Source organism: Dunckerocampus dactyliophorus, chromosome 8 (assembly GCF_027744805.1).
Source record: "Dunckerocampus dactyliophorus isolate RoL2022-P2 chromosome 8, RoL_Ddac_1.1, whole genome shotgun sequence".
Classification (NCBI taxonomy): Eukaryota; Metazoa; Chordata; class Actinopteri; order Syngnathiformes; family Syngnathidae; genus Dunckerocampus; species Dunckerocampus dactyliophorus.
Genome location: NC_072826.1, coordinates 4,707,897 through 4,722,273, shown reverse-complemented (window position 1 = coordinate 4,722,273; position 14,377 = coordinate 4,707,897). Strand labels below are relative to the sequence as shown.

At 41.8% G+C, this 14,377-nt stretch overlaps 2 protein-coding genes across 5 annotated transcripts; both read left to right on the top strand.

Annotated features, from left to right (window-relative positions):
- The first annotated feature begins 55 nt into the window (after positions 1–55).
- On the top strand, positions 56–9,735 carry hyal2b (hyaluronidase 2b). Of its 3 annotated transcripts, XM_054784431.1 has the most exons (4): positions 56–1,476; positions 2,042–2,068; positions 4,800–5,752; positions 6,423–9,735. In XM_054784431.1, the coding sequence occupies exons 3-4, from the start codon at positions 4,829–4,831 to the stop codon at positions 6,900–6,902; spliced, it is 1,404 nt and encodes a 467-aa protein (XP_054640406.1). In that variant the 5' UTR covers positions 56–1,476; positions 2,042–2,068; positions 4,800–4,828; the 3' UTR covers positions 6,903–9,735. The 3 variants fall into 3 exon arrangements, with proteins under 3 accessions (XP_054640406.1, XP_054640407.1, XP_054640408.1); XM_054784432.1 differs by lacking the exon at positions 2,042–2,068; XM_054784433.1 differs by lacking the exons at positions 56–1,476; positions 2,042–2,068 and adding an exon at positions 2,077–2,947.
- Positions 9,736–10,718: 983 nt separating this feature from the next.
- On the top strand, positions 10,719–14,147 carry abhd14a (abhydrolase domain containing 14A). Of its 2 annotated transcripts, none has more exons than XM_054784437.1 (5): positions 10,719–11,007; positions 11,546–11,826; positions 11,932–12,047; positions 12,704–12,939; positions 13,494–14,147. In XM_054784437.1, the coding sequence occupies exons 2-5, from the start codon at positions 11,564–11,566 to the stop codon at positions 13,674–13,676; spliced, it is 798 nt and encodes a 265-aa protein (XP_054640412.1). In that variant the 5' UTR covers positions 10,719–11,007; positions 11,546–11,563; the 3' UTR covers positions 13,677–14,147. The 2 variants fall into 2 exon arrangements, with proteins under 2 accessions (XP_054640412.1, XP_054640411.1); XM_054784436.1 differs by having other exon boundaries at positions 10,720–11,050; positions 13,494–14,140.
- Positions 14,148–14,377: the final 230 nt, after the last annotated feature.

Genomic DNA, 14,377 nt, shown 5'->3' with positions numbered 1-14,377 from the left:
AACTGCTTTAATGAGCTTTTGCTCTACCAACATCAGTTTGTCAACACTCAACCTTGCTCCTCATCTCCACTGGAGATGAAAAAAATTATCCCTCTGCAAAGGAATTTGCAACGTCAAGATATTTCCATTAGAGCAGGATTGTGTGTGTGTGTGTGTGCTGAAGGAGAGGAAAACAACAGGAAAGGTCATTATGTCGTCTCCATGGGAAAATGTCTTGTGCAAAGCTCCCCAATATTGTTGTCTTTAAAGGATAAAAGGCATTAAGAGAGCTGTACCAAACTCCAACCCCTGTTTTATTGCTTATTCAAAAATAATTGTCAGTTATTTGTATTTGAGGTATTCTGCCTCTGTACAGCGTGTTCTCACACAAACAACAATCACTCAAAGGTGATTATATCCTCAATGCTGCAATGACATGCAAAGCCAGAGTATTTGTTATAAAAACATCTACAGTCATGGACAAAAGTCTTGTCGTAGGTAGACAGTATGAATTAAAAAAAACTCTTAACTCCCTAAGTAATCCTCCTATTGTTGAGAACTATGGTTCATAAGAATCATTTTAGTCTTGTTATTCTCTGGTAAAAATGACACAACGTGTCTTCAAACCGTCTTGAATCAGTAACGTAATAGTCACAAATAGACAGGTTATTAGCTGGACAAAAGTCTTGTCACGTTTTACACTTTATTGAAATGTATTCAACAAATATTTCTTTGTTTCAGAACAACATCAAAGCATCATAGCAACAAGCATGTTGAACATTTTTACCATGAGAGATTTGATCGTTTCAGTATCGGCTGTGGCTTCCCTTTGCTTGGATGACGGTTGACATTCAGCTGGGCAGGGACTACAACTGGTTGATGAAGGCATCTGGGATGGCATAAAACGCGGCCTCACATGCCTTCCACAGGTCATCTAGATTCTTTGGGTTTGGCTCTCAGGTGTCTTCCTTCATTTTTGCCCAAATGTGCTCAATAATGTTCATGTCTGGGGACTGTGCGGGCCACTTTTCGAGAACTTTGATCTTCCGCTGCTGCAGAAAATTTCTTGGTAGAGACCGATGTATGGCATGGAGCGCCATCCTGCTGGAAGATCTGACCCCTCTTGTGTTCTGGAATGTAGTGGGAAGCAAGAATCTGTTGATATTTGATTGTGTCGATGTTTCCATCTACTTTGCAAATCTTCCTTCCTCCTCCATGTCAGATGAACCCCCACACCATTATCTTCCCGCCTCCGAATTTGACCGTTTTCTGGGTGTACCTTGGATTTAGGCTTGGTTTAGGCTTTGGTTTGGTAGAAAATTATGTATTACAAAGTATGAGAATAGTCCTAATTTCATGCATGGTGAGAGGAGGTTTTGCACAATTAACATCAGCAGGAGGTGGAGTCTGCTGGATATTTAAATATGAGCCACAGGTGGAACGGAAGACCTTTTCCTCCTGAAGATTACGCTGATCTTTGAGACGGGCAGGCTGCTGGTAAGATATACTTTGTGTGCGTCATGAAAGCACTGATTGATATGTTTTAATTATTATGCAAAATATGGTATAAGGTCAAATGAGGTAGAAGACGAGGGTTGTTATTTGATTTAAACAACAAAAAAGCTCAAATGTATGTTGACGCATCGTAGGAACAATTATTTTCCGTCACCGGAAGTTGTTTCTTCGGAATCAAATGCACAGCTGCCCCTGAGGGCCATACTATTCAATCTGGGTCTAGGGGTGATAAGTGTGTCGTAATAGCAACATTAGGTCTGATTTGTGCTATATGTGCGTCAAAAAATTATTACTTATACAAAATGGTACATTTAAAGTGTTAAACACGACGTTTTATGGTCCACAAAAGCGTGAAATTAGCGTATAATGTATTTTAAAACCCGTACTCCCCTACAGTTCAGACTGCCTTTAATGGCTCTGTAAATGAAAGACGTTGTTCCCGTCATCACTTACTCCTGCTGCGGTCTGCGCTCAACGGAACCAAATGTTTAAATAACAGCCAACATGGACTGAAAAAAAAGTATGACGGCTGTTTTTCTCATGGCAGGACCGTGGACAAGTCTTTCATCAGTCGGTAAGTAGAAGCGACTGAACGGGTCAGAAACGAGGAACCCACAGTTTGAGCTAACTCAGCACATTTGGGTCCGTTAATGTACACTAATGTAGCTGACAATATTAATATATATGTGACCAAATACGTCCACATTTTAAGCTGTTTTTTTATCTAACTTTTACTGTTTTTTTCCCTCATCCTCAAATGCAGATGATGCGTTTAAGGACAGTTATTGTTATACAGTTATTAATGTAGTCGTTATCTCAAATTGCGGCACAGTTTTGGTCATCTAACGATGTCAGTATTTCTGTCAGTTTATCAAAACTATGTCTTTAAAAAAAATGAAATTCCCCCTATTGATCTCAGAACAAAAGGAGAACTGTTGTGTAAGGGTTGTATTGTTTTATTGCAGGGTGAGCAAAGGTGAGTACTGTACAGTAAATACAGTACATTTTGCATGCATGCATGTTTGCTTGTGTCGACTGCCTGAATTGGTTGCTACAGCTTATTTTCCAGTAGGATTCACAGAATGGTGATGGAAATTTCGGCTCTTTTTAGCGAGCCGTTTCTTTTGGCTCGGCTCGCAAAGTGGCTCCTCAGATTTTTTTGCTGTCTTAATTTTTTTTTTTTTTTAACCAAATTATGTGTATTGTTTAAAATGAGTTACTAATATAAAAAATACATGACATAAATGTTTATTTAAAGGGATTTATTTAAACCTTAAGGAACAGCTACAAAAATATATGATAATATAATGTTCATGCTAAAACAACACCTTTTACAGGAAAAAAAGGATGAAAACTAATCGGCTCCAACACACGAAGCGGCTCCTGTCGTTCATTTCAAAGAGACGATTCGTTCGCGACCGACACAAAACTATCACAGAAGGCTTTAATTAAGGTAATGGCTCTCTCACTAGTTTTATTCTGACATTATTATTCAACATTGTTGGATTTTTGAAATTCGCAAAAAGTACTTCTATTTTTCATGAATAGTGACAGCCATGACGAACTAGCTCATAGCTCAGCCTCATTTACTAGAGTAAACAAACAAAGCTTGTCAACTTGGTTCAGTGTATTTTTCATCGAAATAGTAGTTGTATTGCTGCTGGATGTTCACAGTGTCCGAGTGATACTGTAAGTTTGTTTTGTTTTCCAAAAGAGAAGGCAAAAATGGGCGAAGCAAGTGCAGCGAACGAGAGACAGATGGGCGCCCACCTCCTAGTTCTGTTCTTTGCAGTGATCATTTCACTGATGACTGCTTTGAAGGAACACCTGTACAAGAAGAATTTGCCTTGAAAGAACGGGATAAACACATTTTGAAATGGATGCTATACCGCCAGTACACAGGGGGAAAAAAAACATCAAAACAAGGAAGAACGACCACTACGTCAAAGTTGGCGCATTATACATGTTATGTAAACATCTTTTCACAGCCATATGTTTCCTGTGGGTGGTGGGGGCGGTGACGACGGCAAACGTTCAACCTCGACGTGCGGCCACATATACAATAAAACAGGCTATAAAAAGTCCTTTACTCTCATTAAGAAGCCGATTGAAAACAATAATTGTTTTTAATTAATAATTCATTAATTTATTGTAAATGGGGAGAGAAGGATGTTGGCTACGCTGACATCCATCATGGACAACACCTACATGACACTGTGGGTTCCCTTAGCAGCTCCTTCAGCAGCAGACTGTTACACCCACAGTGTAAGAAGGAGAGGTTCCGCAGGTCCTTCATACCGACCGCTGTCAGGCTCTACAATACTTGCACCACTTGAACCATGTGTCACTATGTATTCTTTACTTGCGTATCTTGCTTGCTGCTGTAACAAGTGAATTTCCCTGCTGTGGGATAAATAAAGTTACAATACAATACAATACAATTGAAGGATAAGCAACTTTAGAGTAATTTACACTTACCATTCTGTGTTTTGAATGCGCCCGGTCTTCATGTCCATGCTATAAGGCTTAAGTCCATGTTCTGCAAGTTCTCTATTTCATCTCCAAATGTTTCTTCCTCCTTGAAAAACTATTGACACATTGCTCAAATCTTCGCTATAATCACTGTAAGCATCTGCTGTCTCATACACCGCCATGTTCGTTTACCTGAGCGATATTTCCTGGATGGCGTCACTTCCGGAAATGAGGCTGAACTGCGAGAGTTAGTTTGTCATGACTGGCGCCATCAACTATGAATGTCATTTTTGCGAATTTGCACTTTCAAAAATCGAACAATGTAGAACATAATTACAAACAATATATAACTTATTTTAACAAAGTTGATGAATTATGTCAGGGATCCTTTTAAAGGTTACACAACAAGTTGCATGCAGATATCAGCTTTGAACCCCAGATGTCACTTCCTGTCCATCCGCCACTCAGCTCATGTAGCACCGGAACTTATGCATAGCAACACACACGAGCATGTGTCATATTTATGTCTTAAATGCCCTATTTTCTCTTTATTATGTCTACTATATTGGGTAAGAGGAGTGTAAAGGGTGTTATTTCATGTTTAGAGGGCTCTAATAATGTTAAAAAACATATTTAGAAGGTTGCGCTGAAATGAACTTATCACGGTGGGGTCCTCAACCAATTAACCGTGCTAAACGAGGGGTTACTGTATCTCTGGTGGCGTCAATTGCTAACGTATGTGGCCCAGGTGTGGTGCTGTGGTTGAGTAACACTACTCTAAAGGGCAAAATGAGTCCGGCTGGTTGCATAATGGTTATGTTGTTTTATTGCAGAGTCAAAAGAGCAAAGGTGAGCGTTGGCCATGGAGACGATCTGGTTGCACTGCTTGATTCTAACTGTGATAACGACATGGATGGGTGTGTGTGTCACACATGCAAAGCAAACAAGATGGCCTTTATATTCCCAGACGCCCGTTCTTCTCGTTTGGAACGCCCCTACACAGGACTGTGCCCCGCGCCATGGAGTCACTTTACCTTTGGACCAGTTTCACATTGTGGCCTCGCCCAACGAGGGCTTCACCCGGCAAAAACTTACCATATTCTACAAGGAGCGCCTCGGCTTGTACCCGTACTACGAGCGGGATGGCACTGCGGTCCATGGAGGCCTCCCGCAGCTTGCCAGCCTCACGCAACACTATGAGAAGATGCCAGAAGGCGTGCAGAAATACATACGTGAGCCAGGGGCCAAAGGTTTGGCTGTCATCGACTGGGAGGAGTGGCGGCCGTTGTGGATCAGGAATTGGGACTCTAAAGACATCTATCGCAGCAAATCCCGGGAGATGGTGCTGAAAAAGAACCCAACATGGAGCCAGGAGCAAGCGACAAAGGTGGCCCAGCAGGAATTTGAGCTGTCGGCCCAGAAATTCATGCTGGAAACTCTAAAACTCGCAAAGAACCTGCGGCCCAACCAGCTGTGGGGCTTCTACTTGTTTCCAGATTGCTACAACCACGACTACAGGAACGGCCTGAAGAACTACACAGGCCGCTGCCCGGCGCTGGAGACAGACCGCAATGACCAGCTCAACTGGTTGTGGATGGAGTGCACGGCGCTCTTCCCGTCAATATACATGGGATCTGTGCTGCGCTCCACGCAATACGGCCGCCTCTTTGTGCACAACAGAGTGAAGGAAGCCGTGCGCCTGGCATCTGTTGGCGATGGACTAGCACGCCCGGTTTTTGTCTACACCCGACCCACGTACATCAACGAGATGACCCTCCTCACTGAAGTTAGTTGGAGCGCTTTACATAATTACTCAAGTTTAAATTTGACCACACAACCATATCCCTGTACTATCAGCCTTCACCATGTTTTGTTTAAAGCAGAGGGAAAATATTTCATTCTTAACAGTTGTCCTTTTGCCATCACTGGTACCCATAAAATGCCAAAGAAAAAGCAAAACAGACGTGTGGATATTATGCACAATGACTGCACAGTTGGTTAATAAAAATGTTCTGCTGGTCCAGGTAATTTAGGAATGGAATATGTCTCTCTGCTTTAAAGAAGGCATGTTGAAGGCTTGCTGGTAGCAGAGGGAAAATATTCCATTCCTAATGCCATAGCAATATTTGCACACTCATTTATTTCTTACGTCCACATGTAAAACAGTTAAAAATGGCAAAAAGGACAAATGTGATAACCATTGTTAGGAATGGAATATTTCCCTCTGCTTTGAACTAGACGTGATGAAGGCTTGATAGCAGAGGGAAAATATTCCTTTCCTAACAATGGTCATTTTTCCTTACAGTGGTCGTTTTTGCCATCACTGGTAACCTTTAAAAAAAGCCAAAGAAAAAGAAAAACAGCCTTGTGGACCTTGTGCACAGTGACTGCAAAGTTAATGTTCTGCTGGTCCAGGTAAAAGTCCCACATCTGACCCGTGTGCGACTGTTTTCCAGACAGACCTGGTGTCCACCATCGGCGAGAGCGTTGCGCTGGGAGCGGCGGGCGTCATCTTCTGGGGGGACTCATCCTACTCGAGCGCCAGCAGCTGTTCGGCCCTGAAAGGCTATCTCAGCGGGCCGCTGGGACGCTACCTGCTCAACGTGTCCACGGCGGTGGAGCAGTGCAGCCGGGCGCTGTGCAACCTCCACGGCCGCTGTCTGCGCAAGCGAGCGGATGATGCCGACGCGTACCTTCACCTCAGCCCGTCCACGCACAGCATCAGTCACCAGAACAGCCGCCTGAAGGTGAGCGGTGAGCTTGGCAAGGCCGAGCTGGCAGTTTGGCGCCAACGCTTCCAATGCCAGTGCTACAGCGGGTACCAGGGGGAGGCCTGCGCTCAGAGAGAGGCGGGGCAGAATAGAGCCTCCTCTGTTCTAGGAGCCTGGCCGCTTTGCATCTTACTCCCGCTAGGACTCCTCACGCTGCTACAGTGAGGAAATGAAGCGACCCAAAATATTCACCGCTGGTGCCAAGCAACAACAAAACAACAATAGTTTGGTTGTTTGGCATAAAATGGCCACAGGTTCCTGATCACTGAAGATAGCGCTGCAGAGCCTCTGCTAACTTACTGCAGTCTTATTTTCTAAACGTGCTCCCAACAAGAAAGCTGCTTCAGAACATCCAAGTGCTGGATCACATCAAAAAAGCCTTTCTCTCAGGCTTCATGCTGGCCTTGACCTGCAGATCTACTAACCTTAATGAGGGACCACAGAGTCTTTATAATACTGTCTTATGTAAAAAATTTTAAAAAAGCAAAGCATTTTTATTAGGGCCCGAGCACCAAGCAATAGCATTATGAAGGCCCTAATGTTTGTTATTCTCCTTGTTTCCTTGCGTTTTTGAGGGCCTTAAAGGAAAAGTGCACTTTTTTGTAATTTTGCCCATTACGCACAAAACTTATGTGAGACATGAACACACGTCTTTCTCTTTTCTTGCGTGTTCTAAAGATATAAAAACAGGTAAAAAGAGGCAGCTAAGGATGCACGTAATGGGACACACCTATTCCGCCTATAAAGCCTTCTGAAAAAAGTGCCAGCAACGCACAATGTGACCTGCATATTAACCAAGCTACAGTAACATTGTTATTAACATTGTTACACCCAAGAACTACCTTACTGGTGTAGTGACACCTCGTCACACCACACCAGCTAGTGACTAGCTTCCCCACACACTCACATTGCCTCAGGCCTCAGGTAACGCTACATATTGGAGCTGGCACCACTGCTGCTGTTTTTGTTTTTGACTTTGGAAAAGTTAACTCTAGCTGTAGTGTTCCTTTCTATGTTGCTATGTGAAATCAATGCACCCAGGAAGGAAGTTCCGCTAATGCTTCAAATGAGCAAAATACTGTAAGTATTACATGTTATCATGAATGTAGCTGTTACTACATGCTCACAGCATGGATATAAAACCATAAAACCTTGTTGGAGCTTTTTGGAGGTGTTTTAATAGCAGCCTTTCTAGGCAGAATAGGTGTGTCCCATTACGTGCATTAATTACCTGCCTCTTTTTACCTGTTTTTATATCTCTAGAACGCACAGAAAAGAGAAATACGTGCGTATGTCTCACAGAGGGATTGTGGATGATGGGCAAAATCCCTCCAAAAATGGTGCTTTTCCTTTAACATGCATAAAAAGCTTGCCAAAGTTCGCAAAGTGTGCATCGGGCCCGGCGAAAAACTTTCTATTTCAGTGGTTCTGAACACGAACCCCACAATTCACAGTAGCGCTCTTTATGAATTTAGAAAAAACATTAGCACTTGCCACTAGTTTCACGGATCGTCACAGAATTTGGTGTAGACGTCTATCTTCACAAGACGCATGCAAAAAGTCTGTAGAAGCCATTTTGGGCGACAACCTGGGGTTGTTCTTTTGACAAACTCATTTTGGGGACTTTGACTAAATGAGCCCAAATGAAAGTCATGGATGCTAGACAGATGGGTGATGATAAATTGTGAAGGATTTTAGGTGATGCCATAAGATGTGGGAGAAGCCTTGCCTTTGATGAAGCAAGACGAAACCTCAGCAAGTCGGCTCTATGAGGTCAGACTTTGAAAGTAATTGGAGTGTCTGATGATGATGACACTCTGAGGACATCCGTGTGTGCTTTTCTTAATTAACTAATGTGCCACCTCGTTGCTGCGAGTCCTGCGTAAACCCTGATTTATGGGGATGCAAGTGCCCGTTCCACGCTGCTTGCAGCTTGATTTTTTAAAAAACTCAACAAACTGGATGCAATCTTTTGCGCACAATCTCATTTTTAGATTTTATTGTTGTGTGAACCCAACAGCACGTTTAAATTCTGAACACTATATTGCACCAAAAGGGGAGAAATATTACAAATCATCCAGCTGGCTATGGAATTTCTTCCAATCTCACCAAGAAACCAAATAAAAATAAAAAAAGAGCGAGATTCATACTGCATTCTGTGCTCTTCATTGTTAACAATTTTCCGACACCTCTTGACTGAACCTGCCTTTTTCTTTTGAAGAACATGTCTTATTCTTTATTGTTTACGGATGCCTTTATTGATGTTTTTCTATGACAGTGTTGAGCTCAGCCTTCTGTTGGTAACAGTGTTTTGTAAAAGTCTACCTGCCTTTCATTATCATCAAATGATCATCATATCCCTCCATGTAAAGCTGTGAAAGTTTTATGCAAAGAAAAAAAAAAAGGATAATTGGACATTGGAAAATGCATAATGTGTCACTAATATATATTGTAAATGCACCAACATCTTTTGGTAACTGTAAGACCTTATGTCCAAGTTCCTGCTAAAGCAACTGTGATGACAGCGACGACTGTAGCTCGCATCACCATATCTAACATATATTTTAATGTCATTCTTGGTAGCTGGCGCTATCTGGGCAGTCTATGTATACCGTAGGTTCTGTATTTATTCTCTATGCCAACGGGCAAAAAGGGTATTTAGCTATCAAGATGTGTTTGTAGAAGCTGCCAAGCAATAGAATGTTTACGATGCTGCAAACTTCATGACATTGTGCACTTTAACCCGTTTTTCAGTTGCATGAAGTTTGTACTGGGTACAAAGACGGGCATACTGGCAGTGCATTAATAGTTTGGTTGGAATCGTTTAGTTGGTCATTACTTTTGTTTCTGCTGGCGTTTAGAAAGCCTAATTTTTTTCAAATGCATTGAAACAAATTGGCTGTCGTTTAATGACATGTTTTGTCATAATATTCTCTCATCAGGTGCTTTTTTTTTTTTTTACATTAAAGATAATTTCACTTTACGTTTGGACTTTTAATATTTTACTATGCTACATTCTACCTTTTCAGTCCACACAGAACTATAGTTTAGCTACATTTTAATGATTTAAATTAGAGGTGCACAAATTATCAGGCCGATATGAGGGAACTATGACATCATACCAATAAATCCGATAATATTAAAACTAGCAGGGAACTGATAATTTAAAAAAAACAAACACTCCAATGAGGCAAGATTACCCGTATAGTGCGGGTGAGCAAATCAAGTGCTACTTTTTCCTCCTGCCTGTGACGTTAACGTAACTTCCCCTGAGCTCACAACAAACATTCACTTTTCGACTCGGACATTTTGTGTGCTAGTTGTACCAAATCCTCCGCGTTGAGGGGGGAAAAAAAAACATCGAGCACACAAAAAACTTTATCAGCCACCTGAAACACCAGCGCTGCGGCGTTTGGAAAGTGCAAAAGGTTTGCCAGAGACCTCCGTGTCGTCATTCCCAAATACAATACATCTTGCTGGGCCACAGAAGGTGGTGCCTCCCGCCCTATACGCTGGTTCTCCTGATAGTAGTGATGTGGTTGTAGTAATATGATATTTGATGACAAATCAACAGGTCCAGTTGGTCAAATCAAATTTGTTCCAGTCCTTCTTACCTTACCTCCAGGTGTGCACAAACTACACTTAAATCTAAATTAAAGCAGATATTTTTATTTGTATTGGCTTGAAGAAAAAAAAAGATACCGTGTATTTGTAATTCAAATATTACGGTATTAAAATATTAAAAAGATTATTTGAATGTAAATTTTAATATTTTGCTTACCAGTCAAATGTTTATAAGTACACTTTGCTACAGAGGCCGCCTTTACAGAGTATAGTAAGATTGAGAATAAACTTTATAAAGCAAACAAAAATCAAATACAATTGAAAATAAAGTCTTAAACATCGAGTTATTATTTACAGGATATGACGTTTTTGGCTTGGCGGTTTGTTATGTGCAACTCGTAATTGAGTCCGACAAACAACACGGTTTCGCCTCTTACCACTCTCACGCTGTATTACCAGTAGAGCCACTTAACGTGTGCGGTGTTCGTGCCTTGACTGTTAGTGCAGATTTTTTTTTACATAAATTTGTTTGCCTAACGTGTCGTTTGTAACAGTATTGAGTGTTAGTAGGCTAACGGAACGGTTGATCCACTCCGTTGTCAACAGAACGGTTTAACGTTACATTTAAGATAGCCGACGTCAGAGTGAAGCTTCTCTTCCATCCAGCAGACACGGAAGAAGAGGAGATGACTATAAAGAAAACAAAGTATTTGTCTCTGTGAACTCGTCCTCCAGTGTCTAGTGTTACGGTGTGTTGTCATTGGATTATTCTAATTCATCTCCATCCTCGCAAATAGCGGCAGCGTCTCATTGAATAGATTTAGCATGTCTCGCTACTGTTAGCGTTCACTCTCCGTTCGATTTGACTATTTGACTGGTTTAGGGAGGTTTATCGCTGTGTGGCGTCGATTTTGTTTTAGTATTATTGCATTAACGCAGTCACACAGAAATACAACTAGCCACCACTTAATTATATGTGAATTATTGGGGTTGTAGTTTGCAAAGGTGTACAACTGCACAGCATCATACTGAGAGTTTTTCTTCGTTTGGGTACATAAAGTAACCAAAATATTAGAAACAGCTGTCAATATGACGCAGCTTAGTTTTGCAAATGAAACGAAAAACGCTGCAATTGCGAACAACACACACAAACCCCCAACTGTACAAGCAAGGGCGCTTGCACCACCTCATTGCTGTCGAGTTCTGTGATTACATACATTGCATCAACTTCTGACTCTTTCTAGGCCGTTGCTATCGAGTAAATGAATTTCCTGCGTAATCGTTTGGTGCTTCTGGGCCTGGCGTTGCTGGCCACCGTACTGCTGTACCTGCTGCTGCCGTCCATACGTCAGGGCACCAAGGAGCCGTCCCGGCGCGCGCCAAGTGTCGGCCTCCTGGCCATTTCCCCCCCTCCAGTTCCCAACATCAACGTGTCAGTTCGCACCGGACAGCTTCCCGGGGACCCGCCGCTCTTCTTTCGAGAGGCTTTACCCGTTGACTCGGCTGGACGCCAGATACTGCCCAGGTGACCGGAATCGAAATGGCGTCTGTAAAGTTAGAAAGATTCCCGCCTGCTGTATGCTATGCGTTGCATGAGCCTGAGATGTAATGACATCGTATCTGATTGCAGGTTGCAAGTGGTGCTTCTGCATGGCCAGGCCTTCACCTCTAAAACCTGGGAAGAGCTTGGCACCATGGCTCTTCTCGCAACCAGTGGATATCAGGCTTTATCCTTGGACCTGCCAGGTACAATTCACGAGAACACAATCAGTTACGTTACTATAATAGCCAACTGTAGAGTGGCTTGACTTAAAAAAAACAAAACAAAAAACCAAACAAATGTAGATTACATTTCTATACTAAAAATGTCTACTGAAAACCAAGTGTTTCTAAATGTGTTTTATATATATATTTTATAAAAAAAAAATACACATATTTACATATGTGTATGTCTATGTCCATAGGTATGAATGTGAGTGTGAATGGTTGTTTGTCTATATGTGCCCTGTGATTGGCTGGCGACCAGTCCAGGGTGTACCCCGCCTGTCGCCCGAAGTCAGCTGGGATAGGCTCCAGCATGCCCCCGCGACTCTAATGAGGATGAAGCGGTATAGAAAATGGATGGATGGAAGATATTACCGTACATATGCACACATGACTTTTATGACAGAAGGCATAAAAGCCAGAATCATTAATGCAATTGAGGCACTGTAAACACACTGCCAAGAAAAATTCTGTCTGGCCAAGGCCCCACTGAAGGCCCACCCACCACTGATCATATAGCAAAACCTGTCCGGTGATCGAATGAAAGGGTGTCTACGTACTGAATTAGTTTAGCAAGTGCGCCCTCTAGTGGATAAAAAATCAGATGACACGAATTTAAAAATCCCTTTTCACAACAGGCTATGGCAATTCGCCCGACTCAGTGACTCTGAAGAATGACCAGAACCGAGTGGACCTGCTCTCCAGGTTCATGGAGTCTTTGGGCGTGAGGTCAGCGGTGCTGGTGAGTCCTTCCATGAGTGGACACTACTCCATCCCTTTCCTCATGAAGAACGGCGCACAGCTGCACGGCTTCGTTCCAATAGCGCCGGTTGGTACGCGCAGTTACACGCCACAGCAGTATCAAAATGTTCAGGTGAGGAAACATATCATTATTGTTGTTGTTATTATTATTATTATTATTATTATTATTATTATTATTATTATTATTATTATAATTGTGTACACCTGCCTCCATGATGGACACTGGCGGAGAGGTATTAATGATTTAATGATATAACAATATGTTTATTATTGCGCTTGTAGTTTGCATGTGTGTATGGATTAAACCAATAAGACAGTGTTCTAAAAGAGGTCCTTTAAATAATAATGACCAAAAATGGCTAACATATTTTACGTTAATATTTTTATTTAATGTATTCATAAAACGTATTATTAAAAACTAAACAATAAGAAAAAAACATCTTATCTTACTATAAGTAAACATACAGTACGTACTTTTATGTGAATAAAGTTGTGTTTTCGCAAGAAAAAAAATTTAATATTAGGGGAAAAATATCCATTATATATCTACAATATGTGTATTATCAGGAGCATCTCTTAAGTAACCTTTTAGGTGTTTATGGTTAGACTTTTTTTTTTTTCCATTTTTGATGCTGCGGGATGATTTTTATTTTTGTTTTTCCCAAGACACCCACGCTGATCGTATTTGGGGCCTTGGACACTAATCTGGGCGCCCAGTCTCACAAGAACCTGGCCCAGCTCCCGCATCACTCAGTGCTCAAGCTGGAAGGAGCTCGTCACGCGTGCTACATGGACAAACCCGGCGCCTTCCACCAAGGACTCATCGACTTCCTTGGCAAGCTGAAGTGAGACGGACAGAAAAAGATGACGTTTGCCTGGTAGGCTTGATCACAGCTCATCATCTGTGACAATGAATACAAGACTGGGCATACTTTATTATTATTATTATTATTTATTCATCTTCATCATGTGTGCAATAAGCCTCCACTTGTGCAATCGTGTGAGATTTCTTTTATGTCTCTTTGCATGCAAAAACAACAAAAAAAAGCATTACATTTTGCGTCAGTGTTGCCATTTTTGTAGGTGACATGGGAGTTGTAAATATGCAAATGTAGCAGCAGCCAGGTGCATGTTTTTTGGGGGGTGGGAGGGAGCGTCTGGTTACTTCTCATTTTAGCTGAAAGGAAACAAATCTCACTCTCTGCAACATGGGAAGAAAATACAGTATTATCTAAATGAAAAAAAATGTGTTTATTTATATGATAATAAAGTAACATAATATAATTGCATTGTGTCTAGACAATTATTTGAAGGTGGGTGAATCTGCTGGTCGTGATGGTGATGTTTAATGATTTAACAATGTTGACAGTTGGCGTTCCTGTCCATGCAGGGCCCGGAGGTAGTGTTGTTGCTAAAGGCCCGGATTAATAATTTACACTCAAACAATACTGTCTCATTAAAGGTGTTGCCATTCTGCTGCTGTCAGCACAGACATTTTCACAGGAAGCACTGTAACCATCAGGCAAGAGCAGCACGCCTCCAGCCTTTGT

Bases quoted from the DNA above. Each gene is read 5' to 3' on its own strand.
- hyal2b (XM_054784432.1), top strand. From the start codon at position 4,829: ATGGAGACGATCTGGTTGCACTGCTTGATTCTAACTGTGATAACGACA. The intron at 5,753-6,422 runs GTTAGTTGGAGC...ACTGTTTTCCAG, and splicing joins AGATGACCCTCCTCACTGAA to ACAGACCTGGTGTCCACCAT.
- abhd14a (XM_054784437.1), top strand. From the start codon at position 11,564: ATGAATTTCCTGCGTAATCGTTTGGTGCTTCTGGGCCTGGCGTTGCTG. The intron at 11,827-11,931 runs GTGACCGGAATC...ATCTGATTGCAG, and splicing joins GGACGCCAGATACTGCCCAG to GTTGCAAGTGGTGCTTCTGC. The intron at 12,048-12,703 runs GTACAATTCACG...TTTTCACAACAG, and splicing joins TTTATCCTTGGACCTGCCAG to GCTATGGCAATTCGCCCGAC.